Raw genomic sequence first — 26,589 nt, forward strand, 5'->3', positions numbered from 1 at the left:
ATCAGGAAAAAAATTTCTGGCATATTTGTCACTAAGTACCTCAACTTGAGCCTATATTGTTCACTGCATTCTAAATAGTAAAAACAAATTATTAAAAAAAAATCCTATAAGTTTATGAAAAACCAATAAAAACCTGAAACCAACAAGAAAAAACTGCAAAAACCTGCTTACAAAACGAAAAACGAATGTCGTTATCGAAATCGAAGTAATGAATATCAAAAGGACTGCAGCAAAGGATGTTAAAATGAAATAAATACAATTTAGTAGGAAATCAGATACAATCTAGGATAATAATTATAATAATCATATAATTCACAATTCTAAATTTGCAAAAAAGTGAAAAAATGTAAAAATAATACACTTCCAAATATTTTAAATAAAAGAAATGAAGAGAAAAATTCAAATAGCTTTATAGCCCATGAAAAGTTTCTTTTTGTTTTTTGTTTTTTTTTTTTTTTTTTTTTTTTTTGTTTTTTTGTTTTTTTAAACACATAACGCGACCTTTCAACTAATACAGAATAAAACAATCACCAATTATTGCTGCACAATCTTTCACTAAAACGAACCTCGGAAATAAGTTGACTTCAAAAATTTAAGTCAGTTGTACATACTTTCTGCTTTGCGTAAAATTTCTTAAATTTTCACTTTCTGCGTCTTCTCATGCTAAATCAATCTCAAAACTCAATAATCAGGAAGGGAATCTCAAATATCACAACAACCTCTTGAGCATAAGACAAAATGAATATTCATCTCTCAATTGATGAAGCGATTAACGGCATTGCAAAGCCACATAAGAGCTTGAATATGAATGGGTAGACAGGAACGCCGCTCACCGCTTACCAGATCCATATTGAGCCAAGATAAGGCATTGTACATTTCCAAAACATACCTCAAATTAAAGTATAATATTTTTTCAAGAAGAGAAGTTTTAAAAATAGATTGGCAAAATACAACTGCTCTTAATTTTAGCTGAAATCTTTCCAGTACAACTGAGGAAAAATGATAATAACAACAACTTCGCGCGGTGACTATATAATGGAAATCTAAATTCAAAAGCTCTTAATGCAACGGAAATTTAAAGTACAATGAAAATTTAAATTCAGAAGTTACAAAAAGATGTTCAATTAATGCTTGAAGAATGTTATGTTTATATGGAATAGTACCTGAGAACATCGGCTGTTGCCTGGCTATCCAACTGGTGATGACAAGCTTCGGTACCTTTACCAAATGACGAGATATCATCGCCTTGTTGAACATTCGGCGTATTTAAATGAAGTGAACTTTTCAAGTGTACCGGATTTCGTCGTTTCGCAGAAGGACAAGCTGACCAGAACCATTCCGGCAAATCCGATGCTGGTGCTGTTGAAATATAGTAGCCGGTAGCAAGCGGTTGATTTTCTATCGAAACATCTAGAAATATTGATTGATTTTTCTGAAATCTGCAGATGTGCTAGATGGAGTCAAACAGAATTTATGAAATTTATTGAACAAGGAAGTTCGAGTGTTCAAGTAAAACTCATAAAATTTAAACCAAAATATGACTCACTGTAATAAAATAAGCTTTAAAAAAAAAATAAGCACATTGGATTTACTCCAATTTATGGCCCTGAAATGCATTTCTTCTAGCAGGCATATTATATACCTCAACCATTCCTGAATAAAAGTACAAAAAGTATATAAGAGAATTATAGTTATCTTACAGATCAAATAACTCATGCTGCTAAAAATAATATCTGATTCAAAATTAAAAGTAACATTGATGAATGTAAAAATTTATCTTTGAATACTGTCATTTTATTTTTAAAGGATATGTTGTAACATTTTGATATGCTCACCAGCATATTCACTTGGAATCCCTGTATTTCCACCCAGCCGAAAGCTTGCCGACTGTGGCGGTGGTCCAGTTCCATTTGTCATCAAATCCTCACCGTTTCCAATCAATTCACTAAATTCCTCACCAATTTCCTCCGTTAACAAATTTGAAAAGTCATCCTCTTCCAATTCAGCAACGCCATTCCCACCTTGATGGTCTAACTGTAATTTACAAATTAGGAAAGTATTAAAGTCACGCAACATATAACAGAACTTATTGAATTGTAAGTGACGAAAGAGTATCAGATATTTGAATCCACCACTTGTTTGCCATTATGTTATTTGGTAGTAGTTTGAAGCCGTATATGTGTCGATAACAGACAGATTAGAATGCTAATTTTTAAGGGTTTTCCATTATCAGAAGCTCGACCCAAAAACAAAATTATTTCAATGGAGCGAAAGTAATTTTTCCTGCATTTATATTTCAATTCCGAGACAATTAATGTTTATATTTTGAAAAACTGGTATGAAGACCATAGAATATGTCCAACGTTGAAATTTTTACGTTATCAAATTTTCAAAGTAAAATCTACAAAAATTCCTCAAATAGCTCTTAAGTTCTGAATATAATTTTGTGTAGAAAATGCTCTAAATATTTGAAGAAACATACATTCAACTCGGGACTAGTAGGAAAAACCAGAATATGTGTACAGCTTGTATCATCAGGTGTCGTCAGTGCACGGTGTCGAGAGTTTTTCAAGAAACGATCATCGTGCTGAAAAGATGATGGGAAAACACGAAGGTGTGCTTCAGGCTCTAGGCTGACCAAGCAAGCTGACAACACTCCAGGAACTTCCTAAAACATGAATGTTACTTCCAGTTAAATAAATTTATAGTGATAAGTTTATATCATTTAGAAATTTGGATTAAATTAGTGCTATTCATGACATAAATTTGCTGAGTAATTCTTGGGTCTGAATAAAAAACAAGATCAAATTTGAACAAAAAATTGATGCACATTATTCGTTTCGATAAGGAAAAATAAGAAATACCGAAGTTCCGGGCATCACATGGCATGCCCGACATACATGTTTCATCCGTGTCCCAACCTGTTTCAAATAAGATTTGCTGAGAATTTGAGTCCAAACTAAAATAAGCCGAGTAAGAATCATTTCAATCAAACTTAACCACCAAGGTCTATTACTTCGCAATCACTTACTTTAGGAGAGTGGGAATTTAAATCAGAAAACCAAAAATTTTCGAACTCATCATTAAATGATAATCTATGATGAAAAGAGAAACAACAATGTGCGCATGAAAACAAGCTTATAGCCGAAATTTTTGGGCTGATGATTCATTCATAATTTACTTAGCTTAATTTAGTTTCAAATTTAAATTGATTTTTTATCACATTAAAATAGGGATGCTCATTCCTGATACCAGTGCTCTGGAAATAATAGATGTGACTATTTAAAAAAAAAAAAAAAAAAAAAAAAAACTTACATTTAAATTCCCCATGACCAATACGTCCAACCCTACCGATAACAAGCCTCCAATTCCTAGTACCATTGGCCAACGTACCCAGAATGTATGACCACAAACGATACAAACTATCCCGGATCTGTGTCGACTGTTTGTACCTCATATTCACCCTGCAATAAACAAGCATTTTCCAAATCAGACCACCATTTACACTAACCCATGTCATTCGAATATAATTCTATATATACTGCCCACAGTTAGATCTCAAGATCTTCAAAGTTTGTTTGCACCGTCGAATCCTCCATGATGTTACCCCATAAATCAAAAGAAAAACTGATTTCAGAAATCTTATCTTTTGGTCACAGTGAATGGTTTTGTGAGAAAAAAGTTCAAGTTAAATAACATATAACTATTCCACATAGATTACATAACGTACCTTTTATGATCAGGTTTTAATCTCAAATTAATTAAGCAATTATCGAGTGAATGACCTTGATGATCCGTTACGGTGGCAGCAAGCCAATCATTCCCTATTAAACAATAACTAACAAACAGAACAGCTTCATCAGTATTAATTTGCATGAGATCACAATTTGGACGTTGCATTACCGGTGATGGTGGAGCAAGAATGAATGGCTTGCTTGGGACCTAAAATGAATAAGTACAAAGATAAAATAAGTTCTGAAAGATGAAATATGACTCATATTGCATTTATTAATTAGAGTTTTAAATTTCAAAAATATTTCGAGTAACTCAGATAGCTTTTTAAAAGCTCAAGAACACACTGGAGGGTTCGAATGAGTAAAATTTTTAACAAAGATGATAGTAATAAATCTGAAACTTTTACAGCATTATGGCAAAATCAAAGATCCAAACGTAAAAAAAAAATCAAATACCTTGTAATAAATAGGTTCTTTTCGTTCCAGTTCGTTTAATAAATCAACCATAGCTGATGCGGGACCAAAACGTGTCATACTTTTTGGCAAAATTCCCCGTACAATATCTGGTAATACTACACGTGAATGTGTGTAAACCGAAAATGCAATAGTTTTAAGTGAATCGGATGATGACAACCGTTCATTTTGAGATTTTTCCAAACGACCTGAAGAATGCTACCGAAAAATTAGTTTGCTGATAAATCAGACTAATCAAAAATTGAATTCTTTATATATAAAAAAAGATTGAATTATTGAAAAATGTGACTTGACTGTAAGTATTAAACTTCATAAGACCACAATAATCTACCAGCACTTTTTAGCTTGTAAATCATAAAATGGTATTTTTTTAATCACTTGTGAAGCTTTTCTTTTTCTCCATCAATTTCTTTCTTCTAAAATGATATCTCATGATTGTAAAAATAACGCATACCTTGATCATAGCCATTCAAACGTCCGCGTTCATCTTTTAGGAAATCAGCAGAAGCACCACAATAATCGAAAATATTTTGTAATGCAATCATTTCCAATTGTAACTGTGGTCGACGCTTATTGTTTAAACGGTAAAGCAGTGCATTAAATGCACGCATTAGAGCAACCGTAACAACTCTTGCAACAAGTGGATTTTCTTCAGCACCCAATAAAAATGGATTCACCTAAATTTTTAAGGCTTAAATGAATGAATGATAACTCTAGAAATTATTTTAAGTTAAAAAAAAAACGACCATTTGACCATGACCTATCTATGTGTCCAGAAAATAATTTTTCGGGTAATATTCAACACTTTTTAAACAATATTTAGACTTTATAGGCGTAAATTTCGTAGTATAAATTGCAAATTAATATTAACTGCATGGTAATATATTAAATTTAATTCAAATATGTTTATAAAGATCAAAATTCTATAGACTACAAGAAACTGATACAAATATTTACGAGGTAGATGACAATAACATGAGGTAGAGTTCCCGGTTCATCCTCTGCTATGATACCATCAGCTACTAATTGTTCAGTCATGAAAGATGAAAAATTGGTCATATTTTGAGCGCTCCCATCACCGATAGAACCGTCTGGCGTTAAGGATTCACCAATGGTAATACCAGATGAACTTGGACCACTGGTACTATTTGGACCTGAATTTAAATGGATTAAAGCATTTTCAATTTTCAATTTTTTTTATCAAATTGTGCATTAAAAAAAAACGAATCGTATTTATCCATTAAATTATTAATCTAAATGGTTATGAAAAAGATACCATGTGAAGCATCGCTGGATTGACCGGAGATGATAATACTTCCAGGCGCCGAAGGTGGTGGCATATGGTCAGAACTTGATACTGTATAACCTCCGCATTGGTAAGCTGCTATTGAAATGTGTTGCACAGAATGAATCTGAAATTGAGAAGTAATATGGATTATCAATAGAACTACAAATTTCAATTTTTAATTTGCAAAAAACTGATTCGAAATATATTAAGAACAGGAAAATTTTAGCATACTAAAAACGATAACATTACCTGACTTTCAGCCAAAGCAGCACGATATTTGTCCCGGCTAAAGATATCATCATTGTTGATCAGTATACGAGCCATTTCATTTTCGAAATACTGCATATAAACCTGAAAACAACCACGACAAAAATGAGAGTAGAAATTCCATCAGAAATTTACTTATTCGATATCAATCAACGTAGAAAGATTGCAAGAAAGTTTGTTACTTATGCTTCTTTTTTTACAATAATGATAGACAATGTTATCACTCTACTATCCCACCTTCCTTTTCTATTTCGGTCTACAAAATTTACCTTTCACGATTTTGGAAAAAAATTAAAAAATAAAAATATCCTCAAACCTTTAATCGTGTGATTAACGATTTATTATCGCCAATGTGTCGCTCGACTTGATTCAGAAAATTATCACATTCACCTGGATTAGTTGCTGGATACCTTGTTGGGACACGCAACAGACCATCACGTAATACTTCTCGTGAAAACGGTATATGACGACCAAAACGACACTGCTCGTACATTCTGCATGGAAGGAATAGTTTAAGATAATATATAACTTCACTGGAATATCAGTATGCACATTATACATTACCTTGACAAATCCATGAGATATTTTTTCGTTTTCTCAATACAAATCAAATTATCCGGAACAACACCGATATAAAGAACATCTTTTGGCTGATCATACGGTTCTAATGACATCTTTTCCCACAATCTTATAATTTGTGGTGATGTTATAACTGCATCTTTTTCCGATGCAACAACTATGTTTGGCACCGCCTCCGGTCCGCTATCGTCTTCCTGAAAAAGTTTCACATTATTTAATGATTTAAATTTGTAATTGTAATTGATTATCAGTTTTTGTGGAAATAATTTACACATCTGAAAAAATGTAATCACGAAACGAGAAACCATACATGAGAAATAAGAACAGAGTAAAGAAAGCGCATTTGTAATTTAAAATGGTTGTAAATTGTAAAAAAAAAAAATGTAAATTTAGTGCTTTTAGAACAAAAGTGAAAACTAAGACAGAATTTGTGACTTGAAACGAAAACTGGAAAAAATAATGAGAAGTTAACGACTTAGAAATGAATTTAAAATGACAATCTTTATTCTAACTGAAGAACTTCAAATTCATGCAAACAGAACACTCAGAAGCTATTAGCAGAGCCAAGAACAAAATCAATTGAAATTATACCGTTCCCCCAGCAGCTTTTAATGCTTTGCGATCGAAAAATCGCCATGTCAACGGTCCTTCCACTATGTTATTACTTCCGAACAATGGTGAAGAACGAGCAATTCGTAAAGATTCTTCCAGAATCGGCCCAATTTCTTGCAACAACGCCATGCATTCAGATTCACGTGGTTCACGCATTTCGTTCGATATCTGCAATTAATGAATGGTGGCTTTCGCTCCATATTTACAACCATTTTCTAATTAAAAAACAATTCTTCCATTTTAATTGAAGAAATAGATCCATTCTTCTTTATTGCGTTGTTTTTCTGTTGAATATTGCTTTTTTCTTTAATCTTATTTTTTAACAATTACTCACCTGAACTCCCCAATCATGAAGCAGCACACTCCGCACATCATGCGGTGGACGTCGGCAATTCATTTCCATACAAGCAACCTCGCAAGCAGCTTGGAATACCAACGGTAATTCACGCTGGTCCACTTCCGAAATGATATACTCACAATGCTTTGATGAATCGGATCCAATGCGCTCAGTCTGTTAACAAAGATTATCATTAAGAATAACAAATTTATGAAACAAACTCATAAAACCTTAATGTCATATACTCTAAAATTTTGTAGATTTGTTTTATTAACATACTATCATCAAAAAACTTCATGAAATAAAAAAAAAAAAAAAAATCCGTTCTTCACAAAATACACTTAAAGCTTCAAATTTATTCATAATTAACATTTCTATTCAATACCTGCGAAGCTCGCTCACATTGTAAGCTGAGTAATGTCACCTGATCTAATAAACCACCAAGATCACGCACAAGTGTTTGCTCACGTAGCAAAGCGATGAAATTCATATCCCTTAAAATTAGAGTTGCACGAAAACTGATAAAATTTAATAAAATCAAATAGAAAAAATTGCAAATATCATTATAATATTCTTCAGATAATGTTTAAGTAAAGCGGTTCTGTGCAAATATCAATGTGTATTTTCATCTCCTTTCTTTATAACCAGATTTTTTAGCAACCCAAATTAATTATTGTGCTCTATATAAATGTGAACCAACCGGCCACTCATTGAGTCGAACCAAATGGTATGTGGAATTGCCGGCTGACTCTGGGTTTCATTAATATCCGTTGCTTCTTTTGCATCTTCAGCGAATAAACCCGCTTTCATACTTAAATAACGATGCCGCACAGCACTGAAATCAAGCTAACATGGAAATATATTGACAGCAGCAAAAACCTCAAAAATCAAAAAGCCAACACAAAGCATAAATTTTATTCTGTCATCAATTAAGATTTATCACCTGATAACGAATACGTTACTATAATTGACGTTTGCCTGCGTATAAAATGAGAAAACTAACAAAAGAAAATTGTTGTTAAAAATAATATTTATGTGAAGCAAACGAATTAAAGAGCTTTAAAAAGAATTATATCCAAAAATTTTAAGACAAAATATATATCAAAAAAAAAGAAAAACAAAAATAAAATCAAACAAAAATTTGATTCTTAAATTACAAAAATGCCTTTTTTTCTAATTTCATATACTTGGAAAACGCACCTAAATCCACAGTTACACGAATTTGATGTACTATTGTAAAATCCACTGGTTGGTTTGCTAACAATTAACTGCTGCTGCGCTGGTGGTTGTCGCAGCACTTCGGGTGGTGTTATATAAACCCCAAGTTCCTGAAAATTTATCAGGTTTCAGTTAACCTTAGAATAACTAAGGGTTGGCATCATCCCTTCTCATTTTCATAACGTTAATTCTCCACTTCAATACAAAACCCAAACTTTCACTTCAAGCAAGACACTGAGCTACAACCAAAACACTTACCTTTGCTCTGATGCTACCATTACACGAACAAATTGGACAGGCATCAAAAACTGAATCATAATGAAGATCCAGAACTGTATCCTGAAGCAGTACAGCGAGTACCAAAGATTTTCCTTCCGGATGTGTCCTTATGTTATTTGGTGGAACAGTAGTTGTGTCCATGACATGTGGCATATTCATTAAACGACTGAAAAATTTTTTTGGAATTTATTTTAGATATGTGAACCTTGCTTATTTGCTGTATAAACTTTAACAATTGCAGCATTTATATTTTTCACTGCTTAATCTCAATAAATGTTTGACAAACAACGAAACCCATGCATTTCACTTACTTTCCGAATAAACCGCCGTTATTAGGACTTCCGATGGATGATGACACTGTCATCATAGGATTCTGCGATGTTCTCGGACCACACATCATATTTTGATTTTGTGCTTGCGACATTAACGTGTTCGGACGCATCATATGTGCCGACTGAGGATATATCATTGAACCACCTTGAACATTGTGTACTGCAGCATACTGCTGGTTAATTGACTGAGAAAATGGTGGTGGTGGTTCAACTGGTGCTTGACCCTAGAAACAAAGAACGATTATAGCTTGAAACCATCCACTGTTTGATTTTTTGGAAGATTCTGAATGTCTCAATCTCATGCTGGAAATGGTACGACTCCGATAGAATAATGTCTGCACTAATTTCAAACTAATGTAATAAAGCAAGATCGAACCTGCGAATCAATCCCGTAGGAGTCAGATGAATGAATAGAATGTTGTGCTGGCAAGTTCCCATTCATATTACACCGGAACATTATCTGCAATTGGACAAAAACTCCGTTCAATGTATGTAAATACACAATTTATTTTTTGCAAAAGTAAACCCTATTTCGGAATAAAATCCAAGATCCAGGAATAAAATTCTACTGCTAATATTGGTGAGAATTGAGGATAATCCGTTATCACCCTTAAGATTATAACTGATTATAAGCTGCACAGGATAATCATTAACAACAACTACACAAATGTTTAAAATATTTGATACTTTTAACCTACCTGTTGTTGATAGATGCTCTGTTGCGATGGATTCACGGCTGTCATTCCCACTTGTCCATTGAAATTAGCATTGTTAACAAAATGACTTAGCTGTTGGAATGGTTGCTGCGGTTGTTGCATGGAGAATTGTCCGTTTGGTGGTCCCGCAGCATGCATGTTATTTGCGCCTAGCGGTTGCGACGGAGTAGTACCATGCATTCCACTAAGCATATGCGATGATTGCACTGGACCAGTACTCATCGAGCACATTGGACCACCCGGAAATGAAGAGATCGGATTCGGAGCATTCATCATTCCAGGAGGACTACAGAACTGAGCTGACTGACCCATAAAAGGAGGATGTTGTAGTGGACCCGTTTGTGATGAAGCATATGGTGGCATGGAAGGTATCCTGAAGGAGAATTCATTTCAAATATGATTTTTAAAAACATGTCAAGAATTTAAATTTTGCAATTAATCTTTGCAGTCAAAAACGAACCTTGCTAGTGGCCGAAGATGTGCCATCGACATTTGCTGATTCATATGGACGACACCCATTCGTGAGGAACTGGGTACCGGTTGCATAATAGTGGTACCACTAGGTGGTAAACAACCACTACTCATCATCATGCTCATTACTGAATTATTGCCATTATAGGATGCCGCCCCAAATGGTGGTCCGTTTGTAACGAAATTAGGCACTCCATTCATTGACATACCATGTGGTAACACTGTAAATGGATAAACTCAGATGCTAATTTCGACCCTATTAGATTAGATAATATTATTAATGACATTAAGGAGCAGACTAAAAATTACGGAAGATATTAGGTCCCAAACAATGCGCGAATAAGCGTAAACAAAGTCTAAAATAACCAAAAGGATGAACAACTAACGCCAAGAAGTGCTCGGGACGATGAAAAAGGATAAAAAGTAAAATTATCAATCTGTCTAACAAAGGGTGATTCAGAAAATAAACAGCATGAAAATGATCTGAATAACTTAGTTAAGTGCAACAATCAATTGATCTACATATAACATGGACAACCATTCATCTTAAAATTAAGAAAATACTTTGTAAAGTTGGTAGACAATGCGAAGAAAACATATGGCCATTGTTGTACGGTATACGATAATGCCGCACTGTTGTGAATGATGAGTGCGGAGCAAGATTCCGGAGACGTTCACGCATAAATAAGTAATCTGGAGCACGGCCAACTTTCTTCCGCTTTTCACGAGCTGCGACGGCTGCCTTGATTAGCTTTAACTGGTCTGCATAGACACCTTCCAGCATTCGACATTCTTTTGCCTGAAATTTTAAAAACGGAAATCAAAATGCAGTTTGAAGTTTTGTTTCCTCTGAATTCCGAAAAAATTCAAAAATGGAAAAGTGGTTCCACTTAATTTCTGACTTCTCTTATAAGTCTTTTCCTTTTAATTAACTATTTAAGTGAGGAATTTTATAAGGCAAAAATCAAATCTAGAAAAAGCATTTATGCTATCTTTTACTCTCCGTTATTCTTTCTAAATATATAGTATTAATAGCGAAGATTTCACCTCCAGTGATAAAAATTCCTTGGCAAGTATATTTCCAGCAAATTTTCTACTTAGTGCCATCTCCAATTGCATAAATTTACCGTACACCGGCTTCTCACCAATCGAATAATGAAGCTTACCCTGCACAAAATTTTAAATAAACCAATTTTTTTATTGTAATTAAATGTTGGATCAATGATAATCTATCAGAAGTTAGAGTTTATTTAATAGCTTCGTTTACTGCTGATATACAAACTTTAGCTTTTCAAACCAATATTTGCGAATTTCATGAATAAGAAAAAGATACAATTCAATTTTGCAAAATTTTCTTCCGGCTTTCACTTTTAATACACATTTTAAGAATGACCGATTAAAAAAGAAATACATTATTATACATATTTAAACTACGAAGATCAAATTTAGCTCGAATTTAGAAAATTTCTACAGCGAATAAGTAAAATAAACTAGAAAAGAGGTTAATCAGTGAAAAATAAGTGATGTTTTGTGGATCCTTATTTACGATCACCTCCATAACTAACTCCTTTATCATTTTTTGAAAATAAAAAAATTTGAAACCAGAAGTCTTTCATCGTCATTCTCAAGTTCCCGTTTTATAGTTGGGGTGGTTTCGGTGGTAGCATCTGTTTCCGAAACAACAGTAGGAGGTAGTTGTACAGGAGGAATATTATGGCAAAGGTTTACTGCTGCTGCCGCTGCTGCTGCCATATAGGAAACCGTTGGCGGGTAGAGAATACTAGTTGGATTTGCTTGTATGAGCGTATTTTGAGGACTGAACTGTTGTGACTGAAAAGAAATGAATTTAATAAATTTTTCTCAAAGAAAATTATGACGTCAAGGGGAAATATTTACAACTGAAAAAAATTATAACGAAATCTATACTGGAAAATGAAATTTAATACAATGGAAATCCTTCCTTACTTTCACTGTGAAAGACCTATAAAATGAGGAAAAAATAAATAAATAAATAACAACCCAAATACCAAATCCTATGACAAAGTATAAAGTAACCAAATTAACTAATCAATCAATGCAACTGTAAAACTTACCTGAGTTGCATCAACTGATGGTGGAGTTGGATATATCATGTAGTCACCAACTGACGGAGGCCCGCCAACACGTGCCATCTAGAAAATTTTCACACATATTTATATTTGTTCTTGCTAAACTCCACAGAAATTATTCAAATATGAAACAGGTTTTCAAATTAAAACTTGTGAACTAAAAAGAAAATCATAACAAACCACATTTGCAACGGTTCCTCCCAAAATCTGCGTAGGCTCAACTCTTTCGTTGCTTGCTGGAGGAGATAAATGCACCGAATCAGTTACAACAGTCTAAAAAAAAACCAATATTGAGAGAAAGAAAAAAGACTCAAAGATAGTTATGAATGAACTGAATTACATATGTTAAGGTTTTCAAAGATTTAAATTATAATTTTCAGTATACCAGCAAAGGATACTGCAGTGGAAGTTTTGGAAAACAGAATTTTCGACTTTCTTTCTCGATCTATAGCAAATTGATCAAATTATTTCTCTCATGAATGATTTCTATCAGATCTGGAAATCTCGCACACTATCTCATCTCTGAATCTGATCTCAATTTAATTACATTCTTTATTAAAACTATAAAACTTACATCAACCGGACTTCTTCTTTCGACCATTGTAATGGCGGATGGATTACAATCGTCAAGGAATAAAGGCTGAGTATCACAATCCGAAGTGAAAATACTGGGAGTTAAGTTAACACCTGCATTTGACGGCATAGCTGACCCGACTAAAAAAAAATATCTCAATAAATTTTCTGAAATAATTTTCAAAATTGTATTTTAAAACAAATTAAATCAAATACTTTCAAATCCGATTTTTGGATTTCCATAGCGCGCACAAAAACAAGTATAAAGTTTTACGGCCAACGTTTATAATGTTACATCGCGACTAAACGTTATTTCAGGTTTTCACGACGTCTAGATATACTTGAACCATTTATCCCTATTGACCAGGTAAAAAAAAAAAAAAACTAATTTCTAGTAATAGATAATATTTTTACCAATATTTAAAGTAAAAAACCAACTTTGTGAAAATACCGGCAAACTGCGCAAAACGTCCTGCGACTGGGAAGTTGAAACATTAAGAGAAGATCTAGTGTGCGGTACTGCGTTTGAGGATTCGACTACTTCGCCATTGATCTCCGATTTGCATTCACGCAATTTAAAGTTACTAGGGCATGTGAAGTTAATGTTATCATCGTCCTCATTGTCTTCCTAAACAAATAAAACCCATAATTAAAGTCTAGAGTTCAATTCTTGATTACCAATATGCATTTAAAGGATTCCTTAACGACTTCGCGACAGTTTTAAGTAAGATATTCTAGTAATATTCTAACATTCTATCCTCAGTTTGTCTAAATTGGTTTCTAAAATACCCCAAAAAAGAGAAAAATTATATATATATAGCTAAAACCTCACCCACAATTTCTGAGATATGTGTAAAAAAAACGCTCTCCTTTAGAAAAAAAAAAAACACCTACACCAACTTTTGCTGTCAGAAACGACACATCCAGTGATTCAATACCACTCCATTCTAGCTTCTCATCTGCTTTTCGCTTTCGTCCTTTAAGTTTTTTGCCCTAAAAAAAGATTAAAGCTGGGATCTGTGGCTTCAAATCATTAAATTTTAATGACTCAAATTGGGAGCAGTTATCGCAATCGTAACAGAGATGGCTTTCCCAGTCACGAAATTCAGTTCTTAAATAGATTAAACCAGTCCTATTTGTTTATCAACTATTTCTTTTATGATTAGCCTGTTGCCACTACGCGAATAACAAATTAGAGTCCTATCTACATCTGAGAAATAATGAACTTTCAATTTAATTTTGAGAACAAACCTTTTTTAACCGTAGGCTGTTAATTAAATTAGGTTGTTGATCTGTAATTGTAGGCGTATGTTTCCCAGCTGATGACGCAAAATCATTGCTTAAACAATCTTTTGACTGCATACGACCCAATGATTCCGCTTGGGATGTATCACAAGCTGGAGAACGTGGCCTAAAATGGTTTACTTCATTGAGGAAAGAATCAAACAATCCAGTGAACTGAGATCGATCATTAAGTATTGCAATAGTAAAATCTTAGGTAAGAAAAAATTTATTATGATGTGGGAATTTTATGTTAATTCCTATTAGCGTAAGGCAAACATAAAGCTGATTTATCCCTCCTGAACTTAATCAAAAAGTAAATATCAAATATCGAAGAGGTTTACCGACTAGTAGGACTTAAATTTTGATAGATAGGTTTACAGCTTCCAATTTTACCAAACATTTGCACAGAATTTCTTTGCACCCGTCGACGTTCTGGAGATTCCATTATCGTTGAAGCATCTGGTGTTTTCGGACATATGTGCCTATCTTCTGCAGAGCATAGTGATCAATAACCAAATTGTTTGAATTAAAGCATAATAAAATTAATTCAGCAAAGTTAAAACGCAATACAGTCAGTTATGCAGAATTAATCAAATAAAACCACAGATTTTAGTGAATCTATTTGCTCATTTTTTATTATTTTCGATATAGTAAGACTGTTGAGTTAAATGATGTTATCAAAAATAAAGCTTCATTACGTATTCGAAAAATATTTACCATGCAGTAGGTCCGCGCGCCCAGATCTTGAACTGCTTCTGGAATTACGAAAATAGCTTTCACGTATCCAGTCAAGATTATGCTCACTATCTCCGGTTTCCGAACTGGTAGCTAGAATTTTCTTTTCCCAAGGTGGTGATCGTGGAGGCGATGGAGATCGTGTGCAGGATGAAGAACGTCGATGAAATATAGCTGGTCCCCTACAAAGTAACACTGATGGATATGGATAACCTCGAGAATATAGTGCAGAAATCATGAGCAAAACAGTTCTTTCCTAATATACTCTTAACCAGTTCATGTTCTTTTATTCTTTTTAATAAAAAGATAACTAACTCTTTCTTGGCTTCCAAACTGGAATTCGAAAAATTAACGGGTGTACAACATGACTGATTAGACTCCTGGTCAATACAAGTGTCTGAAAATAAAATCACTCATGAATCCCTCAGATCACTTATAAAAATATTGAGATGTGCGATTTGGCTATTGTTTTTTGAATCAAATTAGACTAAAAGTTTTACCATACGATTTCTGCAAAAATCATACAAAAAAGTAAACGAATGGATAGGATAGATGATTATAATAAATTCTAAGCAAATAAATGTTCAAAGGTCAAATAAATACATGCCTTGTTGAAGTGTTATACACTGGGATGGTAGATTGGGTAGAGCTGTAGCACTACTAGACTGTTGCAAACGACAATGGTGGCAACCACATCCTTCTTCACGATCCTTTCGTCGCATACCATCTGTGAAATTCCACCTTGAAAGAAATTGATAATATTTGTATAACAATATTTGATCCAAAGTAGCGAAATATTTGCACAAATGTGAACAGTTTTTAAGCCACTATAGAGAACAATTTTACTGATGCAATGGATACATTGCACTTGTTTAAAGGTCGAAAGTATGTTCTAATTTCAAAAAATTCAAGATTAAAACTGAATTGGAAAATGAAAAGAATAATTGAGTAATAAATAAAAAGTACCGGCAGTCATCATCATTTGCAGCAGCTGACATTAAAAGGCCTAAACCAGACGAGGATGGCGATTCTGTGCTCTCTTTTCGCCGACTGCTTGCCGGAGCAATGAAGGATTCTTCAAAAAACCTTAAAAGTAACACTTTATTGGAACATTTTTCGACCTATAAAGCTGTAGAAGCTTTCTTGTATGAAAATTGTTTCTCAGAAATTTCCTTAAGTCATCAAGGAAATGATTTGAAAAAGATATTCAAATAAAATATAAAATGGTTGCTTAATCTACCAATATTCACAAATTCATTTTAAGTGACACTTATATCTTGCCGTTGTATCTCTTTTTCATTAACACGAAATATATTCAAACTCGATTTTTTTAAGTAATTTAAAATTTAAAACATAAATTGGAAACTAATAATAATAATAAAAAAAAAAACCAACCTTTGCGCTGCTCGTGCACCATTCACCATCGTCCCATACATTGCATTATGCCGTTCAGCATTGGATCCTGTGTCACATTCGCTTAGCCTTTTTTTTCGTTTTCGGAATGACGGAGTACTTCGTAATCTCGCATGTCCTCCAGTAGCCGGTGGTGTTCGTGCGGTAAAACTGCTACTGTTACTTCCACTGTTGAAAAAGTCAGAATCGTCATCATTGATAGTTTTTTCATTCTGTCTAAAATAGTTCACAAGGTTTGAAACTTTTAACCCTTAATGAAAGGTAGAAAAACAGATATATGATCAAAACAGATAATTCATTTCTAACAACTCCAAAGACAAAACAAGATTGTTAATTAAATTTTTTATTTTATGAAATAATGCCTCAATTCTAAATATTCTTTAAAATCAATCACATCCGATAGCAATAATAACAAAAGATGAACCTCAACAACAAATCATCAGAAGCCTGGACAACAATTAGTGAACTTGGGTACCACATATGAACGCCGTCCACATCTACCAAAACCATCTTTGGTAAGCTATTTTTGGCTGGCGATGTCTGCAAGAAAAAAGTTATTTAAATTTTTACACTTTTAGTTAAGCTAACCATCTAACCAATTTTTGTAACATGATTGATGCGGATGCTTTTTTAGATAAAAAATCCAGAGCATTAGTTCAACTGCTTCCGATATTCATTGTCACTACCAGAAGACCTGCCACATGTAGAAAGTAGAACGATTCGACAATAATGAAAAGAGCTTCCTGTTATTAAGGAAGTGGATAAATGAACTTCTGAAATTTTGAAGAGAAAAACTAACATTTTCAGTGTAGCCAATGTAGCCAACAGTATCTGCTGAACCTAAGTTCCTTTCAACATTAACAATTAAACAGAAGAATTGCAACCATTCAGACCATAATTTGTCCACTGCAGCTTTTGAAATAGTTCCTGCACCGTCATAACTATTACTAATAGTGTCGGAATCGATCGACGACGATGGAACAGGATTTATTTGATGTGCAACAGAGGATAAACTGGTAAAATTACCTAAAACAATGACTTTATTAACATAAGAATTCAAATCGAAAATATATGATACAAAAAATATAAGGTTGAGAATAACTGGGCTGTAATTAAATGTATCTCTGATACCGTAAAAAATTCCAGGAATGAAAGATGGGAAGTAATATTTACCATAAGCTCAAGTGACAAAATCGAACAATCACAACGATTAGAACAGGTAATAATTTTAGGACTAAAAATCAATTGCGAGAATGATCAAATCCACAATGGCCTGAGGCGAAAAAAAAAAAAAACTGATGTTGAAATGAAAAATGGAAAAAACATAAAACAAGCCAATAAAACACGTGAGCTGAAACATACCGTACTGTGATGCAGAAGACTGTTGTTGTAATAATGGTGTAGTAGAATCCACAATCCTCGGTTGTTCGGGTAGTAATACAGCGCGCATTGACCATGGACCCAATATCACCGGTTGTTTCTTACCCAAATCCAAATGACGACGTGAAAGGCGAAATAAAGTAGGCTGGCGTTGTACAGAAACTGTTGCACAAACAATATTTTCGCCATGAACGAAAAAATTGAAACTGATCCCATTTACATAGCTGGAAATGAAGTAACTCTAAATGAATTTAACCTCACGCAACGTTATATAAACTGAAAGAAAGTCAGTCATATAAATAAAAGGTTAACAAGCAAGAAAAAAGATGAGCAGAAAAAAAGTTCATTCGAATACAAAAAATAAAAACAACTCAGTCTTCTCAACCTTCTCTTTTCCTTCTTGCCAACTAGTATAAGGATACAGACTATGTTCCATTGAAAATAAGCAGACAAATACAAAAATTTTCTATTGAAACTTTTATAAAATAAAACAATAAAAATTGTTTACCAACGGCTTCAAAAAGTTCAAGAAAAACATACCTGGGAGAACAGTGTATACGATCGGACGAAGGCACTTCATAAGGACGTGTAAAATATTTTCCAATACGAATGTATCCATTTTTTAGCATATTCCTAAAGACAATTTTTAGGAATTATATTGATTCCTGAATAGAACACAAAAAAGAAATCAGAATGGAGTTAAAACTAAATACTTGATTTTTTACAAATTTCCAATACTGATTAAAATTGCTGCATGCTTCTCCTATAAAAATTGTTTTTTTTATGACGCCGGAAAATGTACAAAAAAAGTAAAAAGATCAATTTTCAGAAACTATTCAAGCTTTTAAAAATGCAACAGGAAGATATTTGAAGCCACTAAAATTGAATCCCATCGTGATTACAATCATAAGATCCCGGTAGAATTATCTGAACTTACCGCTCAATCAAATTATGTAGTGCCTTGAAGAATAGTGTTCTCGTCTCATACTGTATACCGGGTACCGACCAGTTACCTTGACCATCTTCAGAACCTGAAAACCTCACATTAAAAATAAGTTTCCTTTTCCCAAATACCAAATACTTGTATGTCTCCATTGACAATATATTCAAAAGAACAGAGATTACCACCTTCCTACCGCAAAGTAACGAAATCATCGTTATTATTTATTTCAGCTTATCCATATGGTTAGGACGTTTTTAGAATTTACACCAGCCAAATTTCATCAAATTTCGGTAAAAATAGTTCAGATTTGCAATTTAACTATATATTTATATATAAATATAAAAACAAACAAACAGTAGAATGAACAAACCACTGAATAAAAAGAAAAGAAATAAAAGAACAGGAAAGAATCAAAAATATGAGTCTTGTTTGATCTTGTCAGATTTTGTGTAGCATAAAGCAAGGTTTTATTCCGGAATTTGGAAATGAAAATGACTGTCATTATTGTCCATATAAAAAAAAGATTGCTTCATAAAAGTGAAATAAAAAACACGAACGACAGATCAAAGATTAACGTGTTAGAAAAAGAAATGTTAATGTCATAAAATATTTTAAAAAATCAACTTAACATACATGCCAAATGACTGGTATATTCAGTGAGACAATCCGGTTCCTCATGACTGTACCAAAAAACCCACAATTCTTTGACAACATCTATTCTATAATCTGGTAACTGCATAGCTGCAAGTGTCCCAGTTGGTTGCGGTGGTTGTCGTCTCCAAGCACACAGAATTCCTGCTTGCAAACATCGTGCATAAGCACTTAATACGGGATCTTGCTCTAAGCTTGTCCAGGTTCTTTGTGATAAAGGAGTTGTTAAGCATTTCCATTTGAGACCATTCAATTCCGTCTGAAGAAAAAAAACGAAGCAAATATTTTTTATAAATTGAATACCTTTTCTGTTTTTCATAAATTAAACTTATCTTTTCATTTGATTCCATTTAGAAATTTTAAAAGGAAGAGTTCCTCTTTTTTCTTGTTTTTTAACAGTCTTTTTTCAATTGATTACCAACTTTTTATAATTCCCAATCATAATGGGTATGATATTTCTTCTTAATGAGAGCATGAAATGTATCTTGGAAGAATTTCAAAATACGGATAGAATTAAATCAATCCATTTAACTAGCTAGTGAGGAGACTATAGGTACTTTCGCATTTCTCTTCAATACTTCTTATACTATCCACATCTCATATAAAAATTTCATACCTTCTTTTCATTTTAGCACAATTATTCATTCCCTTTTGCTGCTTATAATAACTAGAAACTTCATACTATCCCTTTCTTTCTCTTTCCCCATTCATCACAACCTAATTTGCATCGACAAGCGAACAAGGAAATATGCATCTTCCTTCAAGAAGCTAAGCACAAAATAAGGACTTTGTCAAGATTCATGCTTCCACCAATAATCAATATTAACGATGATATTCCCTGTTGACAATGAAAAGTCCTTAGAGAGATATTGAAGTATGTTCAATTTCGTTTACATCTGTTATCTCTTAAATGTCAAACAGCGCATTAAGCACAAGTCCATTATGATGTCATAGGCCTAGCCTTATATAATGACAAATAGCTTCCTGATTTTACCTAAATAATGCCAAACACAAAACCCATAATACTAATGGTTCTCACTAAATGTATAATTTCGACGAAATACACAATTTCACAAGAAAGGAAGTCACAAAGGTGTAAAAGCATCCGTCCTTTTAATATTAATTTTCATGAATACTTACAAACCGAAAATTTTAATTATTGTAAATTGAGTAGAATTATTTAATTGTTGGTATTCGCAGGCCTATTTTTGGAAGCAAACAAGTTGGGTGGAATCAGAATTATGAACTGTCGAAAAGTTACATATATTTTTAGTTCATACTTACCAAAGCAAAGACGTTCGTGTGACAATCTTCAAGACTTCCACCATTGGTGGACATACTGGAATTTGGTGAAATTTTTAATTATCACCAATAAAATAACATGAAATACACTAAGAAATAGATTATGTAGCAGCAATAAATAATAGCAGTACAAATAGTAGTAATAATAGTGGTGGTAGTAAAAGTGGTAGTAGCAGTAGTAGTAGTAGTAGTAGTAGTAACAATAATGGTGGTGATGAGGATAGTAATAGTAGTTGCAATATCCAAGAAGTGTTATAGTAGGAACTGGAATAATCGCAGCGTTTCTTTTAACAGTGAAAATGAATCACAGTTATCCTATATGTCCACTTCACTAGAAATATGTTTCAAAGAAGAAAAATGAATTATTGCTAATTTTCTTTTGGCCACTCTTTTTTCTTGGCTACTAATACAATAAGCTTTGTAGTAAGGGAACAAGAATAATAGGAGAATAGAGCTGAGTGAAACTGGACACAACAGAGAAAATAAGAGAATTGAGAACAGCAGGAAAGAGTAAGTCACCAGGATTCGGGCGCGAATATCCGGGATTTGGTGACGCTTAAGGTAGCTACATCTAGTGCTACCTTATTCCAATTTACGTAACATTCTCCTGGTCCTTGTAGGGACATTCGCGCCAAAGCTTCGTAATCCGAAAGACCAAACTGTTGACAGTGGTTCTGGTGATCGTCGTAATGACGGCAAAAACTTTCTCCCCTTTCCCTTTCTTTTTTTTTCCAAATAAATCTGTAAAAAATGAAGCAAGATTTTATATGCAAAGAACTTTTTTTACAAATTAAATCGAACGTAGCAAACACAAGTCACGCGTCAATGATACTCTTACAACATCATCAAATCGCCATAAAATTTCGTCACATTTCATGGTGTAATCTACTAGCACTTTATCAGCTTAGTGTAATCTAACCTTTGTTCTAGGTGCTAATCAGTTCTATCGTTTTAAATCCAGTGTATCGTCTCTCGAAGAATCACTGTAGATTATTTCTGCTCTCTCATTCTTCCTTTCCTCTTTGTATCACTACTTCTTTAACATTCCTTTCATATTACAAAATTTAACAACTGTATTAGAGGATCACTATCTAAATTCTCTAAGCATCTCTCAATTTCGTTAGCCACTATCTTCCACTGCAACTAGCAATAAAATCCTTCTTGAACGAATACTTTGAATCGAATTAAACTAAAGCAAAATATTATTTAATTAGCTATGTCAACATCGGTCAAGAAAACAAAAAATCGGCAAGCCATATCCACACGAAATTTTTATTGAATACGTTAAAAAAGCAACAATATCCTAAACTAATCATCGGCGTTAAAATTTTACTAATACCAAGGATAGATGTTCTCCATTGATAATTAAAACCATAACCATAACTGATGATTAAAATTACAAATTCATTAATACATAAAACCATATTAATCATCCCATCACTTTTCTTCCGAACCCCGCTGTCCAATATCACCGAAATCCTCACAAATGATCAACTCCACCTAATTCTGATTTATTGCCTTCTACATCCTCATCTCCAAGTTTTCCTTCACTTTAAATCTCACTTAGATTACAATCCCTTTTGAAAAGTGGCAAAAAAAAATGTAATTGAAAGTTATTGAATGAAAATTACGAACAAATACTCCCATTTAGTTTTATGTGAAAATAAAAGCGCTGTACATCGCAAAATCAACTTTAAATCATTTCGATTTCATTGCTATACAAACGTAGCTACCCTTTCACTTCCCGAAAGCAGCTGAATAAGCATTTCAAAAAGGAAAGAAACGATATCAATCAAAATATATATTTTACAAAAAAAAAAAAAATTTGTTGGAACGAAACAAATTACTGAAATAATTGTTAACTTATATAATGATTACCTTATATCTGCATGAATTACCAACTAATCTTACCTTATTTATAGAAACAACGTTTTACTATATTTTCACTGATTATAAATTGGATAATACCTTAAGGGAAAAATCCAGTTTCAGCCCACATGGTTGAAATTTTATGAAAATAAAGCGTGTTTTGTAGAACAAAATGAAATGTAAAAATAAAATAACTAATTGCTAGTCAAGGACTGCTTTGAAGTTTAAAAAAAAATGCACTTTTGAAACAACAGGAAGATGTTTCACGCTAGAGAGAAAAATCTTTCCCAACGACTCACACGCCAAATGTAATACTCGTCAAAGCCGTTCAATGCATTCCTTTTCACTTTCCGAACTATTTTAAAATACATTTCTAACGTATATATAAAAGTACCTAAATTATTAATTTTCCGATATATTTTCTAGCAGCAAGATCGGCTTTCAGAAGTGTATTTTCAGCATTAGCACTGTTATTAAGAAAAACTTTTAGCATCAAGACTATTTATTACTCTGAAGTGCCTCATAAAAGCATTAATCCGAAAGCCTTTTAAAATTAATGTCAACGTTTCGACAAAAACTGCGTTTTTAAGGGCAAATAATTAGCCCCTTACTAATTCATCCGACCAGTACTAGATATAATGTAGGATATGGAAATGCATGACATCAGTAAGAATGCTATCTCAACATTTTACAGAACAATAAAGACATGAATTATTAATGTTGAAACCTACAACTTTAGTTAAGATTAATTTCTAATTAGTGCTCAAAAATGTGTGAACATAATGCTCTCCATTGTTTAAACAGATAATAAACATTTCGGCTAACAAGAATAACTGAATAAACCTGCCAATATTAAAAATAATAATAGTGGTAATAATGATAATAGCAATGGTAATAATAATAGTAATAATAATTAGTTGTAACAGTAGCACCTATCACATGCAATAAAAAAAAAAAAAAAAAAATATGAAAAAATCTGACCAGTGTATGTGTCGATATATAACTTCCAAAAGCAACACCGGAAACATTTTCAAACTTTGATTCATTTGCGCAATAAATCTCACCTATCTGAGCAAAAAGAACGGAAAGATGAAACAGATATTTCGAATCAGTTTCGAAAATTTTAACTGCCACTACCAGTTACAAAGGGAAAACTCTCCTTCGTCCCTCTCCTTCTCTTTCTCTTTTTCTTAATGACAAAGGGATGAAGAGCAGCAGCAAAACGAGAAAATGTGCAATAACACAACAGAGACACACTTCATCAACGACGTGAAAAGAGGATTGAGTAAGAAATCAATCCCTCCTTCCTGCCTTTTGTTTCTGATTTTCAAAATTCTTTCTCATCATGCACAAATCAAATTTGAAATTGAAGTGCGACATTATCTAACCACGAATGTGCACAAATTTGTTCTCCCCTTAAAACATTTCAACCTACCAATCAGTGAATGAAGACAATGCCGACAATCTTAAATAGGAATACCATTCAGTAATTTTCTAATAAGCATATTCAGTAATTTCTCCATAGCTAGTTTTCCTAACAAGCATATTATTCAGTAATTTCTTCATAACTAATTTTACTCCTTATTGATGTATACTGGATGTTACGCAATTCACAATAGTTCAGAGGGAAACTGAGAGTTTTTCAAAAAGTTCAGAGTGGTCATAGGAAAAATAACGAGAATCGAACGCATTAGTAATTGAAAAAAAAAAAAAAAAAAAAAAGTAGAAGAAATTTGCATCATCAGCGCCACATTATCACTAAAGGAAAACCAAGAAAAAAACACCTGAACAAACTATTAAAATTAAACTAATTTATGCAACAATTATTAGCTACAGCTTTATGCATAATTGTGGAATGCATTACTATAACGCTTTAAATGTTTTCATGAATCGACTAATATGAAAATATATTTAAAAGCGGGAAAGAATAAATGCTAAATGAAAGTTTACGACAAAGAAGAATGACAGAGTATTTCGCTCTGTTTGTAATTCATTTAAGATTTGGCTACTTTAGATGCCATTTCTATGAAATCAATGATAACGAAGCTGACGATGGCAATGACGACACTGATTAGAACGAAAACTGATAAATCTCGTAGCGGTGACAATAATATATACATTGTACCCTATGGGACATTTTTTGTCGTGCGATATGTTTCCGCCTTTTCCATAATAAGTAATCAGATGTTATTTAATCTTAAAAGTTAAAATTACTGCAAAAATTGAACAGAAATAGAAACGAATAATAAAGTAGCAGCTGTAACAGCAGCATAGCACCTCACCATTTTGATGATGGGCATTATGTATGTGACGATTGTGGCACTAACATACTTATTCTCCGATTATTCCTCCTCCTCCTTCCTTCTCCTCCTGCCACTGCAACTGTTTCCTTCTTCTATTGCTGCCTGAAATCGACAACGACACCGATGACGGTTGTAAAACGATGGCGATGACGATTTAAGCGGTGATAGTTGTCCTACTCGTTTGGCGTCCGATCAACCCTTCCTTTCCCTCCCTAACACGACCATCACCATCACAATCATCATCATCATTTGATGATATTTCTTACAACTATTATTTCTCTCTTCCTCTCTTTCTTCCTTCCCTCCTCATTTGTCTCCTCCTTTCAGTCTCTTCAATTTTCCTGAGCTAACTTATTAAACTAAACTAAGCCAACCATCTAATCTGGCAGCACCACCAATGACAACCCTCAAAAACCATTGCTATTCAATGGTCGGTCGACTGCACATATCACATACACACACACACTACACTAACATACACATTTACATCGTCACATACACAAAATAGAAATGCCATTTTGCATCAAAATGGATTGAAATGGCAAATATATGAAGCACCATCACCCGCAGAAGCATCTACAACAACACCGTTAATTGTCCCTCGTCTCCTTCTCTTTACCCTAACACCTGCTCCCATTAAACTATGCTTGCTGTTGCTCGCTTACACACGCATACAAAATATATGTTACATATATATGAAATGTATATGTAGATTGATATTTATATATAAAATATATATCAATCTACACACATAAATAACATATACTCACATACTTACACATACACACACATACATACATGCACATACAAACATACACATACACACACACACAGAGATTATTCAATATTATAACTCGTTGCCCTATTTTTGTTGTTGCTATTGACCATGCGCTGCTGTTGATGATGCACTTCGACAACTTAGAGCTTTAAAGGGCTAATTGTTTGCTATACTCAATCTTTCCTTCTCTTCCTCTTCGTCTCATTCCTATCCCAAATTGAGGCAAATCTAACAGAGACCACAAAATAAATTCATCCGCTATACAATCCCATCATCTTAAAAGCTCCTTTTTTCTTGAACTAAATATAAGCAACTAGCACTGCAGTATACACAACAAATATATCTTATCTTCATGTTAACATATACAGTATTTATCAACACATACACCTACTTATTAACCTATTCAAACATTGATGTAAGAATTGACATACATGTAAAGTACAGTTCATCCGAGGTTAATTATATTTGGAAGAGAAATAACCTAACATGAGTTAATATGAGTAATGGAACATTGAATATGTTGTGATAATTGAACTACTTGCTTATTTTAACAACGTTTTGATAACTCACCCTTTTTTCCTCAACAAACCATTCATTCATTCACCCATTCATCACTTTAAACAATAACACCACAACTTCTACTGCCGCTATCAATACTAATAGCAACAATGACAACAACTAATCATTCATTATTAATCAACATGAAACCAATAAACTATACCACACATAATTCAATTTTACGTCTCTTCTTTACTTATTTCTATTAATTCTAGATGTGTATTGATGGATAGATAGATGTGTACATACGCAAACAAATACAACACATATATTCCAAGTACACAGATAGACATACACATATATATATATATATACAGACATACGCATACAAATATATGACAAGTAATAGATCAACTTCAATCAAACAATCACCTGCATGTGTCGC

General features: G+C 33.2%; 1 protein-coding gene across 1 annotated transcript; it reads right to left on the reverse strand.

Moving 5' to 3' along the window:
- Window positions 1-753: 753 nt before the first annotated feature.
- Window positions 754-20,732, reverse strand: Bma-let-19 (Thyroid hormone receptor-associated protein complex 240 kDa component, putative; the record flags this gene model as incomplete). The annotated part of the gene is made up of 46 exons (XM_043078343.1): window positions 754-889; window positions 1,164-1,410; window positions 1,836-2,034; window positions 2,483-2,668; window positions 2,865-2,959; window positions 3,316-3,464; window positions 3,731-3,942; window positions 4,191-4,396; window positions 4,663-4,885; window positions 5,166-5,362; window positions 5,485-5,620; window positions 5,746-5,847; window positions 6,080-6,257; window positions 6,328-6,536; window positions 6,934-7,122; window positions 7,289-7,465; window positions 7,677-7,785; window positions 7,992-8,126; window positions 8,492-8,619; window positions 8,768-8,954; window positions 9,100-9,344; window positions 9,497-9,580; window positions 9,819-10,209; window positions 10,297-10,528; window positions 10,872-11,106; window positions 11,355-11,474; window positions 11,910-12,137; window positions 12,401-12,478; window positions 12,596-12,688; window positions 12,990-13,129; window positions 13,427-13,616; window positions 13,883-13,981; window positions 14,240-14,399; window positions 14,614-14,761; window positions 14,990-15,189; window positions 15,323-15,404; window positions 15,615-15,748; window positions 15,974-16,093; window positions 16,403-16,636; window positions 16,845-16,960; window positions 17,220-17,446; window positions 17,783-18,024; window positions 18,341-18,433; window positions 18,738-18,831; window positions 19,377-19,653; window positions 20,679-20,732. The coding sequence occupies 46 exons, from the start codon at window positions 20,730-20,732 to the stop codon at window positions 754-756; spliced, it is 7,716 nt and encodes a 2,571-aa protein (XP_042934277.1).
- Between the last annotated feature and the right edge of the window lie 5,857 nt (window positions 20,733-26,589).

The sequence above is a fragment of the Brugia malayi genome (assembly GCF_000002995.4).
Source record: "Brugia malayi strain FR3 genome assembly, contig: Bm_v4_Chr2_contig_001, whole genome shotgun sequence".
Classification (NCBI taxonomy): Eukaryota; Metazoa; Nematoda; class Chromadorea; order Rhabditida; family Onchocercidae; genus Brugia; species Brugia malayi.